Here is a 25,205-nt window from a genome sequence, read left to right as displayed (position 1 = left end):
TGCATATAAACGGCCTATTCTTTTATTCAAATTGCTACGTAACAGTCCACTAGAATTTTGGACTTACTCTCAATATTACATTCTTAGTACAAAGACAGCAAATCTCCTGCCGTCCTTCAGGACGAAAAGAGATTTGATTGCAAAGCATAGTAGATAATATAGCCACACAGTATCACTTGTAGAAAACAAAGCTACAGAAATTGATCACTCTTTCCTTCCGAAAGAAATTGATCGATATGCTGTACCTTTTGCATAATCCTAAATTGCATGCCATCAACAAATAAGAAAACAGAAGACCTCCAGTTCGTGATGGAAAAGAGCATCCCAAACCACAGCCAAAATCCAAAAACAATTCCAGCAATAACGCAGTAGTACAGCCACTGGTCCTCAGGATCTCTACCATTTCTCTCATCCGATGCAAGTGAAGTATTTGTGCATGGAATGCCCAAAGGATATCCACAGAGCCCAGCATTGTTGCTGTAAATCGACGGGTCAGTGAGGGTTTGAAGTTGACTTCCAGTGGGTATCTTGCCTGATAAAAGATTGTTCGAGAGATTCAAAATCGCAAGGGATAGTAAATCACTCATGCCCCGAGGAATGGCTCCTGAAAGTTCATTCCATGAGAGGTCAAGGGACTCAAGATATTTGAAATTACCAATGTTTTCAGGAATGCCGCATGACAGATTATTTCTTGACAAGTTTAGAAATCGAAGGCCATGGAGATTGGTTAACTCTTCAGGGATGCATAGAGACAGTGAATTGCTTGACAAATCGATACCTGTCATCAGCTCAAGTACTCTTTGGAAAATCAGGTCTTTTCCCTTCCATATAATGCCAATTGTATCCTCATAAATAGACCCGTTTAGAGATACCGGGCTAGAAACAATTTTTGGATACTTCATGGAGGTTAAGTTCCCAAACTCCATTGGGATCAATCCTGTCAAGCTGTTGTTGGCCAAGTCTAGCAACTGAAGTTGATCAAGACGCGATAACTCCAAAGGAATTTCACCAGTGAAGTTGTTCGACCTAAGGCTAAGAATTTTCAGTTGCGGAACGGCGCTTCCAATCCAGGGAGGAATACCACCAAAGAACCTGTTATTCCCAATATCCAGAGTGAACAGCTCGTGGCACCCCTCAACAACCGACGGGAAGACTCCGGTGAAGTCATTGCCGGCAAGATGGAGCGACGCAAGATCACACTTGTGGCTCGACGGGGCTGCAGGGATCTCACCTGAGAAAAAGTTGTGGGACAGGTCCATGAACTGCAGAGCTTGCATGTCCCACCAGCAGTCCGGCAGCTCCCCGGTCAGCTGGTTGTTGGACAGGTCCAGTACCTGCAGGGACAGCAGCCTGCAGAAGGCCGCGCCGGAGGAGCTGTTGGACTTGGACGAGTTGCTGTTCAGCACGTTGAAGCTGTCATCATAGAGGCGCCGTGCCGGTGCCAGCTCACCGGAGAAGCTGTCGTCGGCGAAGCTCACGTCGTCTCCGTCGTCGTCGAGGTCCATGCTCATCGCCAGGTGCGCTGGGGATGATAGCAGGAGACAGAGGCAGAGGCAGACGAGAGGGGTTTGGGAGCCATCTGCGTGCTCTGCCATGGCTCTGGGTTGGAGTCTTTGAGACTAATGGAGGATATTTTTTTAATTTGGAGGCCATTTGTATGAACGGTGGTTGACGATGACGACGACCGAGTCGCAGGTCGTTGTGGAATTCGGAGAGTAATGTGCATGGTTAACACGGCATTAGGACTAGCAGTGCACTGGCCGGCAAGGCGGCAAGACCGCGTGGGGAGTCAAGGAAAGCGAGTACACGACGAAGATGAAGTGCAGGCACTTTATTTTGCAGGCCATAGGCACATACTTATAGGTAGGGTTCGGAAATGCGATAGTTACCCTTTAGAATGCACGGTAACCTCGGTCCGGCTCAGTTTTGAAGTTCGAGCCGTAACCGATTTGACTTAAAAAACTTATATCGATTTTAAAAAAACTCGAAAAATCCATAAAAATTAGAGGGAATTCTAAGAGCATATGCGTAAAAAAAAAATCAAAACAAATCTCGTTTGCAACACCAAATTGACGATCAAAGTGAGGAACTCGGTTAAATAGACTTAGATGCACAAAAGGCTAATACGGGCCGAATGCACAGTAATCACGGCCTGTTTCAGCCCACATGGACGGGATAAGGATCCTGGCGTTGTGGTTAGCACTGTGCACAAGCCAAAATTCCCCACACTCCTCTCCACAGCCAAAACAAGAGCTTCGTTGCCCGCCCGTCCAAATCCGCTGCTCTCCGGCGTGAATCCAGCGATGGAGCCGCGATTATCAAGTGCCTGGGCTCGGTAACCGATCGCATCGCAGCGGTTACCGACCGACTTCGATAAGCTGTGCAGACTCCCTGACGCAGATCAATAACCGGTGAAGGTGGCTCGGTAACCGCTCTATCGTCTGCGATTTCTCGTGTTATTCAATCAGTAACCGTGGCGAGGGGGGCGGTAGGTATGTGTGCGATCGATTTCGACGATGCAGTGCGTGATGCGCTCGGTTATCGACCTTTTAGTAGCAAGCGACAATGAGGACACGGAAGAGAAACATGTGCAGTGTGTCATGGCTCAGCCGAGGGACCAGGAAGAGTTCAGGAGGAGGGCAGGTGAGTCCTACGAGCATAGAGGTGGTAGTGGTAGTGACATAGGAGGTTTTGTGTTAAAGATTATGCTTAGGAGAGCATCTTCAACAAGGGAGCCACCACCAGGTGTCAAAGATTATAATGTTGCTTTAGCAAAAGCCCCTGTGCAGCCGAGGATTGACACCGGGTCATAGAGTGTGAAGGGAAAGAAAGGAAGGAAGCTATTGGTTTGGCATAGTCCAAATTTTTCCATACTTCAGGTATTCCTGGTAGAAGGGTGGATGATTCATTCTTTGTTGGTGCAATGAAAGAAACACAAAAATAGGGTGAGTGATTAAGTTTGTAATGAATTTATAATTGTCATATTTCTTTCTTTTTAACTTCTGACCATTTGTTCCGTAACAGGTGATGGTGTACCATCTCCAACTGACCGGGATATAGATGGTAAGCATCTGGACGAGAAGGAAAGTGCATTGAAGAAAATATTTGACAAGTGGAAGCTAGAATGATCAGAGTATGGTGTGACCATAATGTGCGATTCGTGGATGGAACCGACGCACATGAGTATTATTAATTTCCTCTTATATTGCAATGGTCGTATGTTTTTTCACAAGTCCGTAGATGCGATTGGCTATAGTTAAGATGCAAAATATTTGAATAAGGTACATTATTTTCCTAAGTTGGTAGCATAGTATTTCAATTGTTGCATATTTATTTGGTTCATTCTTTTATGCAGGAGATAAGAGCAGTGGTCAATGATTTGGGGCCATAAATATTGTGCAGCTCGTGACTGATAATGGGTCCAACTACAAGAAAGCCTGTTAGGTTCTCAGAAGGGAATATCCTGCTATCATGTGACAACCTTGTGTGGCGCATACGATAAATTTAATGTTGAAATCAGTTGGTGATTTTAGAGAACATGACATGGTCATTCAAAGTGTAAGGTCCATATCGCGATGGCTGTACAATCATTCAAAACTATATGAAATGATGAAGGCCGTGATTGGTGGAGAGTTGGTGAGGTGAAATGCCACAAGATTTAGCACAAACTATCTATTTCTTGATAGATTTTTACACCAAAAGGATAGGTTCATGCAATGGATGGCATCTAGTGAGCTCCAGCAGTCTCGCTATATTAGATATGATATTGGGAGATATGCACATAGTTGCCTATCCAGCTTACCATGGTAGGACAATCTTAAAATGGTTGTTGATTCCGTTCAGTCGTTGTATGCATTCCTCCAGTTTGCTGATCAAGACAAGGTGCAAATATTGAGTGAGGTGCTCCTGAGATACATCGTTGTGAAATAGGAGTACGATTCATTGTATCGCAATGATAGGGATTCTTTTAAAAAGTACATGGAAATTATCGATCGCATAATACATGATCTAATGAATGGGACCTACATGAATGCCGGTGATACACTCCTACCACTTGATGTCTTTTTGTACTGATGCTTATGTTTCTAATGCTTATGGTACTAATGCTTCGATTATCAACTTGCAGCGGCCGCCCTGAACCCCCTGCACGCACTACGCGTATGGCACGGGTCCAAACTTGTTTGAAGATTTCCGGGCAGCATTCGAGAGGATGACCGATGTTAGTACTGCCGCGGAAGCACTTATTTAGGTTGAAATATATCGGACAAAGTCTCTGTCGTTCGCAGGTCCGCTTGCTTCACGGATGGCTTGTGACGGCAGGACTCATCTTGATGCAAAAACCTTGACATATCTAACCGTTGCATCATTTTATCTACTTTTTCAAGCCTCGTATCATTTTGCCTACTTGCAGCACAATGGTAGTCTATGTTTGGTTCGTTTACACCTACACTAACAATGATTGCCAGACGCCTAGTGTCTCAGTACGATTCATCTAGTGGGTGTGAGAGGAACTAGAGTACATTTGTATTTATCCACACCAAAGTTCGCAACCGTTTAAGCTACAAGAAGCTCCATAAGTTGGTATATGTCAACTACAACCTGAGAATACAAAATAATTTGGATACAGGTATCAGGTCGACTGTTGATGATGATCCATTTCAATGGCTTATGGAGCTCACATTGAACGAGGAGAACAATCCGCTCACCTGGATGGAGACCGGCAGGTCAAATGCAGCCCTGAGCTTGATGAGGAGGATACAGACAGTGACATACCCTTGCCAACTCACCTGGTAACAGACACAACAAACCCACAAGACTTACAGCAGTGGGCTGCTACAGTGTTATGTGACACACACGGGAAAAAGGAAGAAGCAAATGACACATACAAAAAAGAGCAAGAAGATTAAGGGTAAAGGCAAAAAACAAGTGCAAAGCGATGAGAGCCCAGATAGTGACCCAAAGAACCCAACTTACCAAGAATAGAATAACAACAGCTTAAAGAAGGGAGTCAGACGGGGCTAAGGTGAGTCAGAATTGACAGCTAGATGCCATCGACGAGACTCGTGATTAGCAGCTACCGCCCGGACTTCAAGAACAAGGTGGCGACAGTGGGATCTCGTGGCCACTGAGTTTGAGGAAGAAAGTGGAGGAAGTGGTGGGATATCATGGCCACTAGGCTTAGGGAAGAAGGTGACGGTAGCGGCGGATTTTCATGTCTGTTGGGCTTGAGGGAGAAAGGGGTGACGACGAAGACACGGGAGTCGGGACAAAGGAGAATCAGCGAACGGTGGCGGCTCAGAGGTCGGTGGTGACACCGATGTTGAAGAAGAAGAGGATGTTGATGAGGAAGGAGGAGTAAGAAGTCACCAAAAAGAGTGGGGTCGCAGGTGAGGTCACTAGCGAGGTTGAGGGGGGGGGGGTCACTGGCGTGGGAAGTCTGGCGAGGTCGCCGGACTTGGGGAAGATGGAGATGGCACCAACGGATCTTGACGTCGTCGCTGGACTTAGGGAAGAAGGAGGTGGCGTCGGCAGACTTGGGGAAGAAGGCAGCGGAGTCCAATGGCGGTTGGCTGTGGAGTCCGGTGGTGGTAGTCAGCTGCGGAGGAAGGCGGTGGTCACCGTCGAGATCACCGGTGGGTAGAGGGGGTGTGGGTGAAAACACGTTCGTGAGGAAGAAGTATGTGCAATTCAGAGGCTAAGGGCTCTGATTTGGTGAGTTGCTTCTCTAGTTATATTATAATTCTGGATGAATTTTGTTTCAGTTCTATTTTTTTATTCTACCTTGCAACCAAACAGTTGAATGGATGGATTCCGATTCCAATTCTTCAATTCTAGCCCCAAATCTGAGAACCAAATAGGGCCTATGATTTTTTTCATCTACTTCTCCAGCATAAATCTGAACGTAAATGAACGATACTGATAAAACGTGCGTCCGCACATGCCAAGTTATACTATTCCTGCTGTACACTACTAGCATCGCACAACAATACAAGTAGATTGGATCCTTTAACGTACTAGACAGCTGCTGACATGTAAGACCCGAACCCACGTATCAACGAACATATAGTAGCCGTGCATTAGGAGGAACCCTAGTTAAACGGCAAAAATACAAAATTAGACAACATACGTGACCGTATTTATCGAAATAGATAATATATCGTTATATTTACAATTTTAGCATCCGTATTCGGCACCTCGTATACCAAAAATTGACTTTCGGTACACCGTACACCGAAAATACCATATTCGGCACACCGTGTGCCGAAAATGGTCCGGTCATGAACAGTAACAGCAGTGCGTTTGAATTTCGTTTTCCCTCTTTTTCAAACGATGGTCTTCTGTTACTCCAAAAATTTTAAAACTTTTTTACGTGTTCCATAATCCATGTGAAACCCATTTTATTTAGATTCACTGAAAAATCCTTTGTATATTTAAAACTAAAATTCTCCAAAAAAAACTACTTTAATAACTTGTAATAATTGTTGGTGTCTCAAATAAATTCCCAAAAATCTAGAAAAATTCACTAATATTCTTCTTATGTGATGGAATAATTTCTAAAATTATTTCTAGCCCTAGTTTATATGATGAAAAAGTGAGTTACTTTGTAATGCTTCATTTATATGCATTTATATCATTTCATGTAAATGAAGTATTACAAAAGAACTCACTTTTTCATCATATAAACTAGGGCTGAAAATAATTTTAAAAATTAGTCCATCAAATAAGAAGAATATTAGTGATTTTTCCCAGATTTTTGGGAATTTATTTGAGATACTAACAATTATTATAAGTTATGAAAGTAGTTTTTTTGGGAGAATTTTAGTTTTAAATATATAAATGATTTTTCGGTGAATCTAATTAAAATAGGTTACACATGGATTATAGAACACGTAAAAAAAGTTTTAAAACTTTTTAAGTAACAAAAGACCACCGTTTTGAAAAAAAAAGAAAGCAAAACTTAAACGCACTGCTGTCACTGTTCATTTTCTGTGCCGAAATACGGCACAGTAACACCATATTCGGCACTCGGTATCGAATATATTATTTTTGGTGTACGATGTACCGAAAATTAATTTTCGGTAAATAAGGTGTTGAATACGAATACTAAAATTATAAATATGATAATATATTATCTATTTCGGTAAATACGATCGTATATATTATCTAATTTTGTATTTTTCCTAGTTAAACCAATACGAGCGCAGACTGTCGGCCGGATTCGTAATTAAACAAAAAAGGCAAGGGCAAGGCGCCCACTGCCCAAGTGCTCTTTCCCGTTCGTTCCGCTTCCACCAGACCAGACCTCCACATGCTCTAGTCAACCCCACCCCACTGCCAGACGCGCCGCAAGCGACTCATCTGCCAGACGCCGGGAGCGAGCTAAACAAAGACCACCACGCTCTCCAGTCTCCACGCTCCAGCGCTCGCACGGGCACGGCAGGCACGGCAATGCCGACGCCGCCGCCACCCGCCGCCGCGCGCCTCATCCCACTATTCCTCCTCCTCGCCGTCTGGGTCGCCAATGCTGCGACGCCACCGTCGCAGGCGGACGCGTTGCTCGCGTGGAAGTCGAGCCTGGGTAACCCGGCCGCGCTCTCCACCTGGACGAACGCCACCGCGGTGTGCGCCGGCTGGCACGGGGTCTCCTGCGACGTGTCCGGCCGTGTCGCGTCGCTCCGGCTGCGCGGGCTCGGCCTGACCGGCGGCCTCGGCGCCCTGGACCTCGCGGCGCTCCCGGCCCTGGCCGACCTCGACCTCAACGGGAACAACCTCGCGGGCCCCATCCCGGCGGGCGTCTCGCGGCTGCGCGCCCTCGCCACGCTCGACCTTGGCGGCAACGGGTTCAACGGCTCCATCCCGCCGCAGCTCGGGGACCTCTCGGGCCTCGTCGAGCTGCGGCTCTACAACAACAACCTCGCCGGCGCCATCCCGCACCAGCTGAGCAGGCTCCCCAGGATTGCGCACTTCGACCTGGGCCAAAACTACCTGACCAACCCGGACTACGGCAGGTTCTCGCCGATGCCCACCGTGGCGTTCCTCTCGCTCTACCTCAACAACCTCAGCGGCAGCTTCCCGGAGTTCGTGCTCGGGAGCGGCAACGTCACCTACCTCGACCTGTCGCAGAACGCGTTCTCCGGGCCGATACCGGACGCGCTGCGGGAGAGGCTGCCCAACCTGAGGTACCTCAACCTGTCCGTCAACGCGTTCTCCGGGTCTATCCCGCCGTCGCTCGCGAGGCTGACGAAGCTCCAGGACCTGCGCATCGGCGGCAACAGCCTCAGCGGCGGCGTCCCGGAGTTCCTCGGGTCGATGTCGCAGCTGAGGGTTCTTGAGCTCGGCGGCAGCCCGCTCGGCGGGCCGCTCCCGTCGGTTCTTGGCCGGCTCCGAATGCTGCAGCGGCTCGACATAAAGAGCGCCCAGCTGGTGTCCACTCTGCCGCCGGAGCTCGGCAAGCTTACCAGCCTCGATTACGTGGACCTTTCCGGCAACCAGCTCTCCGGGAGCTTGCCGGCGTCGTATGCCGGGATGCGGAAGATGCGGGAGTTCGGCATATCGTCGAACAACCTCACCGGCGAGATCCCAGGGGGGCTGTTCGCGAGCTGGCCGGAGCTCATATCATTCCAAGTGCAGAACAACTCGCTGACCGGAAAGATTCCGCCGGAGGTAGGCAAGGCAACGAAGCTGAGATTCTTGTATCTCTTCAGCAACAACCTCACCGGCTCTATTCCCCCGGAGCTCGGCAGGTTGGCGAACCTGAACGAACTGGATTTGTCGGTGAACTCGCTCACCGGGCCGATCCCTAGTTCGTTTGGCAACCTCAAGCAGCTCAAGAGGCTGGCGCTCTTCTTCAACAGGCTCACCGGCACGATCCCGCCGGAGATCGGCAACATGACAGCATTGCAAATCTTGGACGTCAACACCAACCAGCTGGAAGGCGAGCTGCCCGCCACCATCTCATCCCTGCGGAACCTCCAGTACCTCGCCTTGTTCGACAACAACTTCAGCGGCACCATCCCGCCGGACCTCGGCGAGGGGCTGGCCTTGATCGACGTGGGCTTCGCGAACAACAGCTTCTCCGGCGAGCTGCCGCGGAGCCTCTGCGGCGGCTTCGCGCTGCAGAACTTCACGGCCAACCACAACAACTTCAGCGGCAAGCTGCCGCCGTGCCTGAAGAACTGCACCGAGCTGTACCGGGTGCGGCTGGAGGGGAATCACTTCACCGGTGACATCTCGGAGGCGTTCGGGGTTCACCCCAGCTTGAATTACTTCGACGTCTCCGGGAACAAGCTGACCGGCCGGCTGTCGGATGATTGGGGGCAATGCACCAAGATCACGCGCCTGCACATGGACGACAACCGCATGTCGGGCAGCATTCCAGCGGCGTTCGGGAGCATGGCAAGCTTGCAGGACCTCAGCTTGGCTGAAAACAACTTGACAGGAGCCATCCCACCTGAGTTGGGTGATCTCAGCATCTTGTTCAGCCTCAATCTGAGCCATAACTCCTTTTCAGGGCCAATTCCAGCAAATTTGGGCAACAATTCCAAACTGCAGAAAATTGATTTGTCAGGGAACATGCTTGCCGGGACAATACCAATGGGCATTGGCAAGCTTGGTTCACTAACCTTTCTTGATTTGAGCAAGAACAAGTTGTCGGGGCAGATACCAAGTGAGCTCGGCAATCTGGTTCAGCTGCAGATCCTGCTTGATCTGAGCAGCAACTCGCTGTCTGGCGCTATCCCCTCAAATCTCGTGAAGCTGATGAATCTGCAAAAACTGAATTTGTCACGCAACGAGCTCAGCGGTTCTATCCCAGCTGGTTTCTCTAGCATGTCGAGCCTGGAGACGGTTGATTTCTCTTACAATCAGCTCACAGGTGAGATACCGTCAGGCAACGCTTTCCAGAACACTTCGGCGGAGGCTTACACCGGGAACCTGGGCCTTTGTGGCAATGTGCAAGGCATACCACCTTGCCACGGCAGTTCTAGCAGTGCCTCTTCACAGCATCACAAGAAAACAGTCATTGCAGCAGTTCTGTCAGTAGTTGGGGCGGTGTTGCTTGCAGCCATTGTTGTTTGCCTCATCCTAGCATGCAGAGGGAGACCCGGTGAGCATAAAGTGCTGGAGCCTAAATCAGTTGATCCTTACGAGTCCATGATCTGGGAAAAGGAGTGCAAGTTCACGTTTCTCGACATCGTGAACGCCACGGATAACTTCAGTGCATCCTTCTGCATTGGGAAAGGCGGATTTGGGAGCGTGTACAAGGCTGAGCTCCCCAGCGGGCAGGTCGTGGCCGTGAAGTGCTTCCATGCCGCTGAGACAGGAGACTTATCAGAAGCGAGCAAGAAGAGCTTTGAGAACGAGATAGAGGCACTGACAGAGGTCCGCCACCGGAACATCGTCAAGCTCCATGGCTTCTGCACAAGTGGAGGCTACATGTACCTGGTGTATGAGTACCTGGAGAGGGGCAGCTTGGGGAAGACGTTGTACGGGGAGGAAGGCAAGAAGCTGGACTGGGGCATGAGGGTGAAGGTTGTCCAAGGTGTTGCCCATGCCCTGGCCTACCTGCACCATGACTGCAACCCGGCCATTGTTCACCGTGACATCACCGTGAACAACATCCTGCTTGAGTCGGAATTCGAACCGCGGCTGTCTGATTTTGGCACGGCGAAGCTGCTTGGGTCTGCTTCCACAAACTGGACTTCTGTAGCAGGATCATATGGCTACATGGCTCCAGGTTAAACTTGCATCTGTTTCTTGTTCATGCAGCATACACATTAGCAATAGATTCACATATATCATACTGGATTCGAACTGTTAAGTACTTCAGCTGAAAAAAATAGAGTCATGTTATGAGAAACAATATTTCATATACTTCCATTTAGGGGTAGACCTAGCTGAGAAACCAAGTGGGGACACTCCCACTACTGAGTACATTTTTTTTTTGTAAAATACAAAAGACTAAAGCAAAAATTCAAAAATGAGGCCGCATATGCCCCCAGCTACACATAACTTAGGTCTTCCCATGCTTCCATCTCATTCAGATACTCTGCTCGAAAATGTTGAATGGCACATCACACTAACTTGTGACAGCTCTGACTCTACTCTTGCAGAATTGGCATACACAATGAGGGTCACGGAGAAATGCGATGTCTACAGCTTCGGAGTTGTTGCTCTGGAGGTGATGATGGGGAAGCATCCTGGTGACCTCTTAACCTCCCTTCCGGCTATCTCCTCTTCAAAAGAAGATGATTTACTACTCAAGGACATACTAGACCAGCGGTTGGATACTCCAACGGGTGAGCATGCAGAAGAAATTGTGGTCATCGTGAGAATTGCGCTTGCTTGCACACGAGCAAATCCTGAATTGCGGCCTTCCATGCGATCAGTGGCTCAAGAGATTTCCGCGCATACTCAAGCTTGCCTTTCTGAATCATTCCGACTAATCACAGTAAGCAAGCTGACAGACTATCAAAAGTGATGTCTACCTGTGCAGATGGAGGGCAGCTATTGATTTTGTACAATGCAGTTGGCGACGTTAAGTTTCTCTCTGTTTTAATGGCAAAGACGAACTGGAAAATCATACCGGTATAACTGGTTGATAGACGATGAAACTATTCTGAAGATCGTCAGAAATCTGTCTGTAGTCAAACGTAAGATGGATAGTAGAAAAGCAACAAATTGTAAGAGAAGTGCCCTTAAGCCACTTCTTTCTTTTTTTTCTTTCTCTCGATTGGATGAGAGTTTTCTCTGAATGGATAACGGATATATGTGTCACTGCTTGAATAGTTTCATGTACATGTTGCTTCAACAATCCCATTGAAGTTAGCAGAAGTGCTGCTGGGTGCAGCAACCAGACAACTGTGACCAATTAGTAGTATGAATAAATCATGCAGATTCAAGTGAGTAGAACACGTTCTTTTCAGCTAAAAAGGTATCGCAAAGGTGCATATAAACGGCCTATTCTTTTATTCAAATTGCTACGTAACAGTCCACTAGAATTTTGGACTTAGTCTCAATATTACATTCTTAGTACAAAGACAGCAAATCTCCTGCCGTCCTTCAGGACGAAAAGAGATTTGATTGCAAAGCATAGTAGATAATATAGCCACACAGTATCACTTGTAGAAAACAAAGCTACAGAAAATGATCACTCTTTCCTTCCGAAAGAAATTGATCGATATGCTGTACCTTTTGCATAATCCTAAATTGCATGCCATCAACAAATAAGAAAACAGAAGACCTCCAGTTCGTGATGGAAAAGAGCATCCCAAACCATAGCCAAAATCCAAAAACAATTCCAGCAATAACGCAGTAGTACAGCCACTGGTCCTCAGGATCTCTACCATTTCTCTCATCCGATGCAAGTGAAGTATTTGTGCATGGAATGTCCAAAGGATATCCACAGAGCCCAGCATTGTTGCTGTAAATCGACGGGTCAGTGAGGGTTTGAAGTTGACTTCCAGTGGGTATCTTGCCTGATAAAAGATTGTTCGAGAGATTCAACATCGCAAGGGATAGTAAATCACTCATGCCCCGAGGAATGGCTCCTGAAAGTTCATTCCACGAGAGGTCAAGGAACTCAAGATATTTGAAACTACCAATGTTTTTAGGAATGCCGCATGACAGATTATTTCTTGACAAGTTTAGAAATCGAAGGCCTTGGAGATTGGTTAACTCTTCAGGGATGCATAGAGACAGTGAATTGCTTGACAAATCGATACCTGTCATCAGCTCAAGTACTCTTTGGAAAATCAGGTCTTTTCCCTTCCATATAATGTCAATTCTATCCTCATAAATAGACCCGTCTAGAGATCCCGGGCTAGAAACAATTTTTGGATACTTCATGGAGGTTAAGTTCCCAAACTCCATTGGGATCAATCCTGTCAAGCTGTTGTTGGCCAAGTCTAGCAACTGAAGTTGATCAAGACGCGATAACTCCAAAGGAATTTCACCAGTGAAGTTGTTCGACCTAAGGCTAAGAATTTTCAGTTGCGGAACGGCGCTTCCAATCCAGGGAGGAATACCACCAAAGAACCTGTTATTCCCAATATCCAGAGTGAACAGCTCGTGGCACCCCTCAACAACCGACGGGAAGACTCCGGTGAAGTCATTGCCGGCAAGATGGAGCGACGCAAGATCACACTTGTGGCTCGACGGGGCTGCAGGGATCTCACCTGAGAAAAAGTTGTGGGACAGGTCCATGAACTGCAGAGCTTGCATGTCCCACCAGCAGTCCGGCAGCTCCCCGGTCAGCTGGTTGTTGGACAGGTCCAGTACCTGCAGGGACAGCAGCCTGCAGAAGGCCGCGCCGGAGGAGCTGTTGGACTTGGACGAGTTGCTGTTCAGCACGTTGAAGCTGTCATCATAGAGGCGCCGTGCCGGTGCCAGCTCACCGGAGAAGCTGTCGTCGGCGAAGTTCACGTCGTCTCCGTCGTCGTCGAGGTCCATGCTCATCGCCAGGTGCGCTGGGGATGATAGCAGGAGACAGAGACAGAGGCAGAGGCAGACGAGAGGGGCTTGGGAGCCATGTGCGTGCTCTGCCATGGCTCTGGGTTGGAGTCTTTGAGACCAATGGAGGATATTTTTTAATTTGGAGGCCATTTGTATGGGAAGAAAATTCTATGGTGCCGTGCTGCAAAACCACACGTTTGCAGCACCGGGTGACGGAAGCCAGCTGTTCCTAAGAACCAATCTCAAAGTACCGAATCACACCAGCGCCAGACAAGAAAATCCAGACCCGTGGGCGGCCAGCCGAGCCTGCAGTCTTTGTTCTAGTCGAGCCAGCCGCACCGAACGAGTCGCCGCTTGAGCCAGCCAGCTGAGCCATGGTCGTGTGTGCCTCTGGCCCGAGCCATGGTCGCGGGCCGCCGTCAATGTGCCACCAGTGAGGACCGAAGCGATGATGCCCCTGCCGAGCAGCAACCGCCCTCGATGCGCTGCCAGTGAGGACTGAAGCGATCCTCTGCCAGCGGCGTTCCGCCGTATTTGCTCACAATTTCTTGTGTTCTTACAGCTGCTTGTGTTCCGCCGGTGAGGAACGTTTGATTTACGTTCTGTGGTATTTGCTCACAGGTGCTTGTGTTCTTGTCACAAATCAATTCTCTGCATTATTTTTTCCTGAATCTTGCTATGATTTGTTAGATCTAACTTCTATAGATATTCATGCATATCTCCTGTTTGTTGAAATGCCCCGCGATCTCGACGGTACAAGCCTGCCCGGCAGTGACAAGCGTCAACACATTAACAGCAGCAGCTTCGGCGATCTAGGCAGTGCCGGTCTTATGCGCGAGGACGTGCCTCATCTCATCAGCGCTGGCAGCCTCGGCGATCTTGGTGGCGCCGGCGTGCTCGGCCGGGACAAATGCCATCTCATTAGCGGCAGCAGCCTCAGCGATCTGGACGGCGCCAGCATGCTTGACGGGCAGCTATCGCATCGGTGGTTCAATCTCGCGCACACTGGGCAGTGAGGGAACCTTGGCGGCGCACTACTTGGACCTGAGAGGTCTTGACTAGAACATCACTCCTTCATATATAGGTAACGCTATAAATAATACTCAAATCATATAAGAGGTAATTGCAAGAATATATGTGCGATAAATAAATCACCTGAATGAACTCATTTCTTACTACTCATACTTTCTTGAATGAGTTGCTACTAATTTTTTTAATTATGTTTTATTGTTTATGAATATGGAAGAGCCATCATAAACTCACATGTATGTTATCTCTCGATGACTTACAATTTTATTCAGGCTCGAAGTTGAGCTCTAGTTGGACTTCAAAGTCTACTCGGAGTTTTAGAATAGCGCGTTAATAAAACGGATATAACTTTCGCAATAATCTAATTGATGTGTTTTTAAACTTGATGGAAAGTATATGACGAGATATTTTTAATAGATCTAGTCTCACTCTTATATTCATTAGGAATTAACTAGAGTTGTTTAAATAAAGTGATGCGGTGTCACTATTTTAGTCTTATCGGGTCTTGTCGTATATCAATTTGTGAAACTCTAACTCAAATACTTTATCGGTAATTAGTAATATTTAGATTGCATCTACTTATTTTTTTTATGTTTTTGATTTACTGTAAGAAAAAATCTTCTTAACGAGATTAACCGTGTCTTCATATGTTTGGTAACTACATAGTAGTGATTTAGTTGTTAAGATTCTCAATCTGTCCTTATCAAAACCTTTAAATTATTAACATCAAAATTTTACTAAATCAATTTATTATATTATCTTTTGAAAGAAGTACCTACCACCGTCAGGCCTGCCCATCAATCTAGTTCAGATATGCTCGTCTACATGTGGCTGCTCTCGTGCTCCAGCGCTGGTCATCGGCTCAGATGCACTTGTGGCTTTGCTCGTGCTTTAGAGCTAATCCTCGCACGCTCGGCTCGTGCTCCTTTGCTAGCGCTCGGCTCGGGCGGATGCTTTGAGATGCACATATACATACAGGTGGCGGACATTCGGAGCGTGATACATGAGGATGGCTGTGCAGCACGTCTCCATAGAATTTTTTTCCGTGGTTGACGATGACGACGACCGAGTCGCAGGTCGTTGTGGAATTCGGAGAGTAATGTGCATGGTCAACACGGCATTAGGACTAGCAGTGCACTGGCCGGCAAGACCGCGTGGGGAGTCAAGGAAAGCGAGTACAAGACGAGGATGAAGTGCAGGCACTTTATTTTGCAGGCCATAGGCACATACTTATAGGTAGGGTTCGGAAATGCGACAGTTATCGTTTAGAATGCACGGTAACCGGTCATTTCGGTCCGGTTCAATTTTAAAGTTCGAGTCGTAACCGAATTTTACTTAAAAAATTTAAATTGATTTTGAAAAAAATCAAAAAAATTCATAAAAATTAGAGGGAATTCTAAGAGCTTCTGTGCAAAAAAAAAAATCAAAACAAATCTGGTTTGCAGCACCAAATTGACAATCAAAGTGAGGAACTCGGTTAAATGGGCTGAGATGCACAAAAGGCTAACATGGGCCGAATGCACAGAAGTCACAGCCCTTTCAGCCCACATGGACGGGATAAGGATCCCGACGTTGTGGTCAGCACTGTGCACAGCCAAAATTCTCCACGCTCCTCTCCACAGCCGAAACAGGAGCTTCGTTGCCCGTCCGGCCAAATCCGCTGCTCTCCGACGTGAATCCAGCAATGGAGCCGCGATTTATCGAGTGCCTGGGCTCGGTAACCGATCGCATCGCAGCGGTTACCGACCGACTTTGACAAGCTACGCAGACTCCCTGACGCAGATCGATAACCGATGAAGGTGGCTCGGTAACCGCTCTATCCTCTGCGATTTCTCGTGTTATTCAATCAGTAACCATGGCGAGGGGGCCGGCCGGTAGATATGTGTGCGATCGATTTCGACGATGCAGTGCATGATGCGCTCGGTTATCGACCGTTTAGTAGTGCTTTTGGTCGGTAATCGGTGTTAGAAGGGCGGTAGTTCATTGTGTAGTTGATTAGGAAGATGTAGTGGTTGATTCGCTCGGTTATTGACCCTATTGCGTCGGTTACCTTATACAAACGAAAGTTGTTAATATTCGTTCAAGTTAATCGACCATTTACTGGTGATTTTTGGTGCAAATATTGATAATATTCGTTCAATTTAACATGCATGGATATAATTATTAGTAGGTTAACCATTGAGTTTTCTTCTTGCAACAGAGAAATCGCAAACTAATCGATGGCGGATAGAGATGTGGTGTGGTAGCATGGGGACAATTTAGCTCCGGGGTTTAGGTACAATTACTGCAATAAGGAATAGAAATACGGTAGTGCCACAAGGTTGAAATAACATTTGGCAAGGCGCGGATCGAATGTTATACATTGTGATATGATGCCTCCAAATGTGAGTGATTATTTCAGACGTAAGCTGGATAAGGCAAGAGATAAGAGGAAGGGAAAGACTGAGGAGAGGGTTCGGAGGCAAGAGTCAGCAAGAGTTCAGATAGATTTGACAAGCGACAATGAGGGCACGAAAGAGTAACATGTGCAGTGTGTCATGGCTCAGCCGAGGGACGAGGAAGAGTTCAGGAGGATGGCAGGTGAGTCCTACGAGCATAGAGGTGGTAGTGGTAGTGACAGAGGAGGCTTTGTGTTAAAGAGGATGCTTAGGAGAGCATCTTCAACAAGGGAGCCACCACCAAGTGTTAGAGATTACAATGTTGCTTTAGCAAAAGCCCTTGTGCAGCCGAGGATTGACACTGGGTCATGGAGTGCAAAGGGAAAGAAAGCGAAGGAAGCTATTGGTTTGGCATGGTCCAATTTTTTTCACACTTCAGGCATTCCTGGTAGAAGGGCGGATGATACATTCTTTGTTGGTGCAATGAAAGAAACACAGAAATAGGGTGAGTGATTAAGTTTGTAATGAATTTATTATTATCATATTTCTTTCTTTTTAACTTCTGACCATTTGTTCCGTAACAGGCGATGTTGTACCATCTCCAACTGGTCGGGATATAGATGGTAAGCATCTGAACGAAAATGAAAGTGCATTGAAGAAAATATTTGACAAGTGGAAGCTAGAATGGCCAGAGTATGGTGTGACCATAATGTGCGATTCGTGGATGGGACCGACGCACATGAGTATTATTAATTTCCTCTTATATTGCAATGGTCGTATGTTTTTTCACAAGTCCATAGATGCGACTGGCTATAGTCAAGATGCAAAATATTTGAACAAGGTACATTATTTTGCTAAGTTGGTAACATAGTATTTCAATTGTTGTATATTTATTTGGTTCATTCTTTTATGCAGGAGATAAGAGCAGTGGTCAATGATTTGGAGCCATAAATATTGTGCAGCTCGTGACTGATAATGTGTACAACTACAAGAAGGCATGTTAGGTTCTCAGAAGTGAATATCCTGCTATCATGTGACAGCCTTGTGTGGTGCATACGATAAATTTAATATTGAAATCAGTTCGTGATTTTAGAGAATACGACATGATCATTCAAAGTGTAAGGTCCATATCGCGATGACTGTACAATCATTCAAAACTATATGAAATGATGAAGGCCATGATTGGTGGAGAGTTGGTGAGGTGTAATGCCATAAGATTTGGCACAAACTATCTATTTCTTGATAGATTTCTACACCGAAAGGATAGGTTCATGCAATGGATGGCATCTAGTGAGCTCCAGCAGTCTTGCTACATTAGATCTGATATTGGGAGATATGCACATAGTTGCCTATCCAGCTTACCATGGTGGGACAATCTTAAAATGGTTGTTGATTCCGTTCAACCATTGTATGCATTCCTCCGATTTGCTGATCAAGACAAGGTGCCAATATTGAGTGAGGTGCTCCTGAGATACACCGTTGTGAAATAGGAGTATGATTCGTTGTATCGCAATGACAGGGATTCTTTTGAAAAGTACATGGCAATTATCGATCGCAAAATACATGATCTAACGAATGGGACCTACATGAATGCCAGTGATACACTCCTACCGCTTGCTGTCTTTTTGTACTGATGCTTATGTTTCTAATGCTTATGGTACTAATGCTTCGATTATCAACTTGCAGCGGCCGCCCTGAAACCTCTCACGCACTACGCGTATGGCATGGATCCAAATTTGTTCGAAGATCTACGGGCGGCATTCGAGAGGATGACCGATGTTAGTACTGCCGCGAAAGCACTTATTGAGGTTGAAATATATTGGACAAAGTCTTTGTCGTTCGCAGGTCCGCTCGCTTCACGGATGCCTTGTTACGACAGGACTCATCCTGTCCTGGTACAAAAACCTTGACATATCTAACCGTTGCATCATTTTATCTACTTTTCCAAGCTTCATATCATTTTACCTACTTACAATGCAATGGTGGTCTATGTTTGGTTCGTCTACACCTACACTAACAATGCTTGCCAGACGCCTAGTGTCTCAGTGCGATTCATCTAGTTGGTGTGAGAGGAACTGGAGTACATTTGCATTTATCCACACCAAAGTTTGCAACCGCTTAAGCTACAAGAAGCTCCATAAGTTGGTATATGTCAACTACAACCTGATAATACAGACCAATTTGGATGCAGGTATCAGATCAACTGTTGATGATGATCCATTTCAACGGTTTTTGGAGCTCATATTGAACGAGGAGAACAATCCGCTCACCTGGATGGAGACCGGCAGATCAAATGCAGCCCCTGAGCTTGATGAGGAGGATACAGACAGTGACATACCCCTGCCAACTCACCCGGTAGCAGACACAGCAAACCCACAAGACTTACAGCAGTGGGCTGCTACAGTGGTAGGTGACACACATGGGAAAGAGAAAGAAGCAAATGACGCATACAAAGAAGAGCAAGAAGATTAAGTGTAAGGGCAAAAGACAAGTGCAAAGCGATGAGAGCATGGATAGTGACCCAAAGAGCCCAACTTACCAAGAATAGAATGGCAACAGCCTAAAGACATATATCGATGATGATGATGGTCAGGGCGATGATGTTCCTCCATGCCTATCCTCTGTCGTTCCTCCTGTGCAATTCACTGGTGAGAGTAAGTTTTCGCATACCACACAGGATTAGGACCACTGTGCCCCATCCTCACAAAGGCATATCATACAGGGTGGCCACGATTGACCACAAGATAGTGAGAGCTATTTTAGCAGCTATGGTATGGAGAGTAGTTCTGGATCGTATCCGTACCACTATACTGTCCCCGATACTCAGTCAGAGCCTCCGATTTAGTAGGTCTATGAGTGGCAAGATCCTGAGTTTTATGCCATTTTGTAAGGACAATGGTTAACCATTTCTGCATGGACGGGGCAAACTTGGGCAGAGTTTAAGGCAGAATTGCTATCTACACGACGAATAATGCCCATATCCATCGAGGAGTACAATATAGCCGAATTTAATCGCCCCCTAAGCTAGTGGTTCTAAAGGTGATGAAAATTTACTTTTTGCAACTACTTTATTTCCATACTATGGTATTATACTAATTTTTTTCCACCTCGTAGGTTGCACGTGACATGGATACTATGCAAACTATATTTTAAGCATCGACTATCACTTTGGTAAGTACTGATGGATGGCATGTGATTGCGTTTTTAGCTTTAGTACGGACAATTCGACATATATTTATTAATTTGAGACGGTGTATATATAATGTACGCATATATTTGATGAAACAATTATATGTTCGTGCTCGTATTGCTATTAGTATCTATTTGTTGTCTTGGAAACTTCCAAAATATAGCAAAGGTCATGTTAATTTTTTTTCCTGATGTTATAAAACATAGCAAATCTCGTGCCACATTTGTTACTATTTTTTCCCTGATTTATTGATGATTTTTTTTGTTTTTACGATTTTCCTACAAAACCATTGATAACGCGTTCAAACCGCTCAGTAATCGCTCAAAATCGATCGGTTATCGATCCAAATCGGTCTGTAAATTGAAGCTCGGTTATCGCGTAAACCGTTCGGTTTATCGCAAAAACCGCTCGGTAACCGGTTCAATTCGACCGGTTACTGAGAGGTCAATCTGACGAATGTTTGCTAAATTTTAAATTTTAGCAAACAAATTTTATCCAAATTTCGAATAGTTATCACGGTAATCACAAATTTTCAATAATCACTGCAACTCGATAACCGTCGGCCGGTCGGTCAGTTAAACCTCGCTGCTGCTACTGCTAGTACTACATTACTTCTTGTCACCGTCAAGGGCATTTTGGTAAATACCAATGCTCAGCAGCGTATTGTAGAGGAGGATACAGGGCGCAGTGAATGGCTTCAACTTCAATGCAAACATGCAAAGAGAGCAGGGGGCAAATGGCAGGCCCCGCGATAAAATTCAATGCAGGGATCAGAAGTAGCAGCTGCGCCCAGCTACCCAGCCACAGAGCAGCAATGCAGCCATGCGGCAGCTACTAGCTAGCCATTGCAGCGACCGGCCACAGGGCAGCAGTGCAGACGTGCAGTAGCTAGCCATTGCAGCGGCGACCGAGCTCACTCGCTCGCGCTTTTTGAGGCCAAGCCATGGAGAACGGCGAGGGAGAGTACACGAAGGACGGCTCCGTGGACCTCCGCGGTAACCCCGTGCTCCGGTCCAAGCGCGGCGGCTGGACCGCCTGCGCCTTCATCGTCGGTACGCACAATACTTCAGAATCCCAGTCCCAGCTCGTTTCCGGTCATGTCTTGCCTCGTCTCTGCACGTTGATCCGGCACCAATGCCACTCTCACCGGCGAATGGCGTTCACGCGTGCAGTGTACGAGCTGTTTGAGAGGATGGCGTACTACGGGGTGGCGGCGAACCTGGTGATGTACCTGACGGAGCGGCTGCACCAGGGCACCGTCGAGGCCGCCAACAACGTCACCAACTGGTCGGGCACCGTCTTCCTCACGCCCCTCCTCGGGGCCTTCGTCGCCGACGCCTACCTCGGCCGCTACTGGACCTTCGTCGCCGGCTCCGCCGTCTACCTCACGGTACGGACACACGTTCTGTGCGCTCATTAATCCTCTTTTGATCAATTACTTCTTGGCCAGTTACTGCCACTTAATTACCACTAGGTAAATACTCTTCGATTCTTTTTAGCCGTTGGATCTTTTACTACCATGATGACCTGTGTCCAGCACGTGTAATTTTGGCGTCCTTTTCTTCGGTTGTACAGTACGGTAGAGTGAGCAAATGCGATGTTAATTCTGGTCTCCGAGTCATCTGCCCCTTGCTTTTGTGTAGCATCGAGCATACTACTTCCTCCTGTTAAAAATGATTGACGTTTTTTATATAACGCGATTTTCAATGCGTATTTTTGTCTATTATTTTTAGCTAGAATATATTCATTTAATTTAATAAATTTATAATATTATAAAATAATTTTAAAGAAAATCTACACGTATAATTTTTATGTTTTAAAACTAAATATTTTAAAAATTATTAATTACCAAAGTTTCAAAAACAATCGGGCCTCGTCCAATACGTTATGTATTTATAACCGGAAGGAGTAGATCACTGCATCACGGTCAAATTAAGCCTGGCAACATAGGTATGAGAAAACAGTCATTTTAACATTTGAATAAAAATAGTTTCCAATGTTTTTGAGAGAAATTCGATTCTCCAAATACCAACATGCTTTCACCTTCAAGATTCAAGCTTTGTTTGGTTAGGCCGAAATCCCAGCCTACCCACATGGAAGGCCCGGGGATTTGACTCGTGAGACAGCAAATTAGGCCTTCGGGTTCAGACCGCCACAGCTCGGGGAATTTTTTTATTTTTTTATTTTCAAAATAAAAATTGCAACTATATATATGTCTATTTTAACAATAAAAAATTGTGTTGTAATACTCTCAAAATTCAAAATATTATCGAAATAGTAATGATTTTTTTTTAAAAAAAAATTATGTGATATAGAGGATGCAATTATCTAGCTTTCCAAAAAATTTCAACTCAAACCATTACTTGGCACTGATAAATAAAAGGGGCAATTACAAATTTGCTATTGCTTTGACCCGTTATTGCAAATTTATTACTCAAAAATTAAAAAATACCATTAGAACTGTCATTCGAATTGCATTCTCTCAAAAAATAAAAAAAACTAGTGGCAAATTTGCAAATAAAGACAAATTTCAAGATCTCTTAAATTTGTATTTTTGTCTCTTATTGTATAAGTTATATTTTTATCTGAAATTTTTTGGAGAGCTAGATGGTAGCAATTTCTACACCACAGAATTTTTTTCAGAAAATTTTCATTAAAATTTCAGTGTTTTGGATTTTGAGAGCAGTGGAACGCAACATTTTATTTGATTTTTCGTCATTCCAACTGACGACAGAAGTCTTAGATTTGCAATTTTTCAAAACTGCCATATATATTTACAATTTTTTGATTTAAAATATATAAAAATAAAAAAATCACTGCTCTGGCCCAACTTAGACTTGACCCAACCTAAGCCTGCTGCCTTGACCATGCCCATCACGGCCCAGGTTTTCTGACGCTGGGAATTACCAAAACTGAACGCAGGGAATGCTGCTGCTGACGCTGGCGGTCTCCGTGCCAGCGCTGAAACCGCCGCCCTGCAACATCGTCGGCGGCGGCGCCACCTGCCCAAGCGCCTCCGCCCTGCAGCTGGGCGTCTACTTCGGCGGATTGTACACCATCGCGCTGGGCCACGGCGGCACGAAACCGAACATCTCCACCATCGGTGCCGACCAGTTCGACGACTTCGACCCGCCGGAGCGGCTGCGGAAGCTCTCCTTCTTTAACTGGTGGATGTTCACCGTATTCCTGGGCATCCTCATCTCCACCACCGTCCTCGTCTACCTCCAGGACAGCGTCAGCTGGTCGGTCGGATACGGTGTCCCGACGCTTGCGCTCGCGGCCTCCGTTGCCGTCTTCCTCACCGGCACGCCGCTGTACCGCCACAAGTTGCCGCAGGGCAGCCCGCTCGCGAGGATGGGCAAGGTGGTCTCCGCGGCCGTGTGGAAATGCCGCGTCGCGGTGCCGGAAAACCTGGGGGAGCTGCACGAGCTGGAGCCAGAGCACTACGCGAGCAGGAAGAGGTTCCGCGTGGACGCAACCGGCTCCATGCGGTTCCTGAACAAGGCGGCGGTTAAGGTTGATGAAGCCCCCGAGTGGACGCTGTGCACGGTGACGCAGGTGGAGGAGACAAAGCAGATCGCCAAGCTCGTGCCGCTGCTGGCCACCATGTTCGTGCCGTGCGCTCTGGTGGCGCAGGTGGGCACGCTCTTCGTCAGGCAGGGCGCGACGCTGGACCGCCGCGTCGCGCGCGCGTTCCAGGTGCCCCCGGCCAGCCTCGGCGCGTTCGTCACGCTGACCATGCTCGTCTGCGTCGCGATCTACGACCGCGTCCTCGTCCCCGCCGTCCGGAGGCGCACCAAGAACCCGCGGGGCATCACGCTGCTGCAACGGATCGGCTCCGGGCTGCTGCTCCAGGTCGTGACGATGGCGACCACGGCGGCAGTCGAGAGCCGGAGGCTGAGCTTCGCGAGGAGCCACCAAGGGCTGCAGAACCCCACCGCCACGGCCGGCCGCGAGCTGCCGCTGACCATCTTCATCCTGCTCCCGCAGTTCGTGCTCATGGGCGCAGCCGACGCGTTCCTGGTGGTGGGCCAGATTGAGTTATTCTACGACCAGGCCCCCGAGAGCATGAAGAGCCTCGGCACGGCCATGTCCCTGACGGCGTACGGCGTCGGCAGCGTGCTGAGCAGCGCCATCCTCTCGCTCGTGGAGCGCGCCACGCGCGGGAGCGGGACGCCCTGGGTGGCCAACGACCTCAACGCCTCGCGCCTCGACCTCTACTACGCGTTCCTCGCCGCGCTCGCCGCGGCGAACCTGGCGGCGTTCGTGGCGCTGAGCTGCAGGTACTCGTACAGGGCGGAGTCCGCGGAGGCGATCGACGTCGCCGCGCAGGGCGGCGCGCCTAGAGTCCACTTGGAGCCGGAGCCAATGGCGCCATGACAAGCTTCCATGTGTTTCGGCGCGTGATTAATCAAGGGACTGTATGATTTGGACCAAAGTGATTGTGACCATCAATTGAACTCACCATGTAGTGCATCTGTGCATGTTCCATCCATGGATCGCATCACCGAACGAACTACTGCAGCAGACAAACTGACGGACGGCGACGCTCAATGAACTACATTCTAGAAGCAGGGGCGGGCCCACTCAGGTCATGAGTGTACACTAAAAATTTTGCAATTGTTTTTCCTCTATGTCTTGAACTTTAAGCATTCTCTCTAATCGACCTGACGGGCTGAGCAAACGCCCACGGCCTGATTGCCCATGCGGCCACGCCCAGCGTCCCAAGCCAGGCGCCCTCGGGGCCACGAGTACACGCGTTAACGCGTGACGGCCACGACCTGAGAGGCTGAGCCTGCACTCCCACCGTCGGTCCGACCGTGAGATGGAGGGCGGCGGCGGCGGCGCAAGCGCGGCTAGGCGGGACCATGGCGGCACAAGCGCGGCTCGACGGGGCGACGCGAGCCAGGCGGGACGGTCTGATTCAGCTGAAGGCAAATTTCTTTGGTTCCTACTTCTCACCGTCATGGTGGCAAATGTTACGTTTTCTATCACTTTATGCTATGCAAGAAGCAAGAGCGTAAAGTCAACCTATTTGCTATTTGGCATTTTAGCTGTACTGTCGTTACGTGAGTCCATCACATATTTACAGTTAGTACATTTCTACTTGTTAATTGCTATTGGTCTCGTGCATAGCATAATCCAAGCCTATAGTT

General features: G+C 47.4%; 4 protein-coding genes across 4 annotated transcripts; 2 read left to right on the top strand and 2 right to left on the bottom strand.

Moving 5' to 3' along the window:
- Window positions 1–1,826, bottom strand: LOC133903972 (receptor-like protein EIX2). The gene has a single exon (XM_062345471.1). It carries the CDS (start codon window positions 1,593–1,595, stop codon window positions 192–194), a length of 1,404 nt encoding a protein of 467 aa, XP_062201455.1. The 5' UTR covers window positions 1,596–1,826; the 3' UTR covers window positions 1–191.
- A 5,318-nt stretch (window positions 1,827–7,144) lies between these two features.
- On the top strand, window positions 7,145–11,784 carry LOC133903968 (MDIS1-interacting receptor like kinase 2-like). Its single transcript, XM_062345466.1, has 2 exons — window positions 7,145–10,735; window positions 11,112–11,784. Exons 1-2 carry the CDS (start codon window positions 7,450–7,452, stop codon window positions 11,477–11,479), a joined length of 3,654 nt encoding a protein of 1,217 aa, XP_062201450.1. The 5' UTR covers window positions 7,145–7,449; the 3' UTR covers window positions 11,480–11,784.
- A 160-nt stretch (window positions 11,785–11,944) lies between these two features.
- On the bottom strand, window positions 11,945–13,586 carry LOC133903971 (receptor-like protein EIX2). Its single transcript, XM_062345470.1, has one exon. The coding sequence runs from the start codon at window positions 13,543–13,545 to the stop codon at window positions 12,136–12,138; it is 1,410 nt and encodes a 469-aa protein (XP_062201454.1). The 5' UTR covers window positions 13,546–13,586; the 3' UTR covers window positions 11,945–12,135.
- A 7,176-nt stretch (window positions 13,587–20,762) lies between these two features.
- LOC133903597 (protein NRT1/ PTR FAMILY 5.2-like) lies at window positions 20,763–25,205 on the top strand. The gene is made up of 3 exons (XM_062345017.1): window positions 20,763–21,101; window positions 21,222–21,439; window positions 22,972–25,205. The coding sequence occupies exons 1-3, from the start codon at window positions 20,993–20,995 to the stop codon at window positions 24,427–24,429; spliced, it is 1,785 nt and encodes a 594-aa protein (XP_062201001.1). The 5' UTR covers window positions 20,763–20,992; the 3' UTR covers window positions 24,430–25,205.

The sequence above is a fragment of the Phragmites australis genome, chromosome 21, assembly GCF_958298935.1.
Source record: "Phragmites australis chromosome 21, lpPhrAust1.1, whole genome shotgun sequence".
Lineage (NCBI taxonomy): Eukaryota > Viridiplantae > Streptophyta > Magnoliopsida > Poales > Poaceae > Phragmites > Phragmites australis.
Note: the sequence above shows the minus strand (reverse complement) of the source record. Positions and strands in the feature narration are given on the sequence as shown.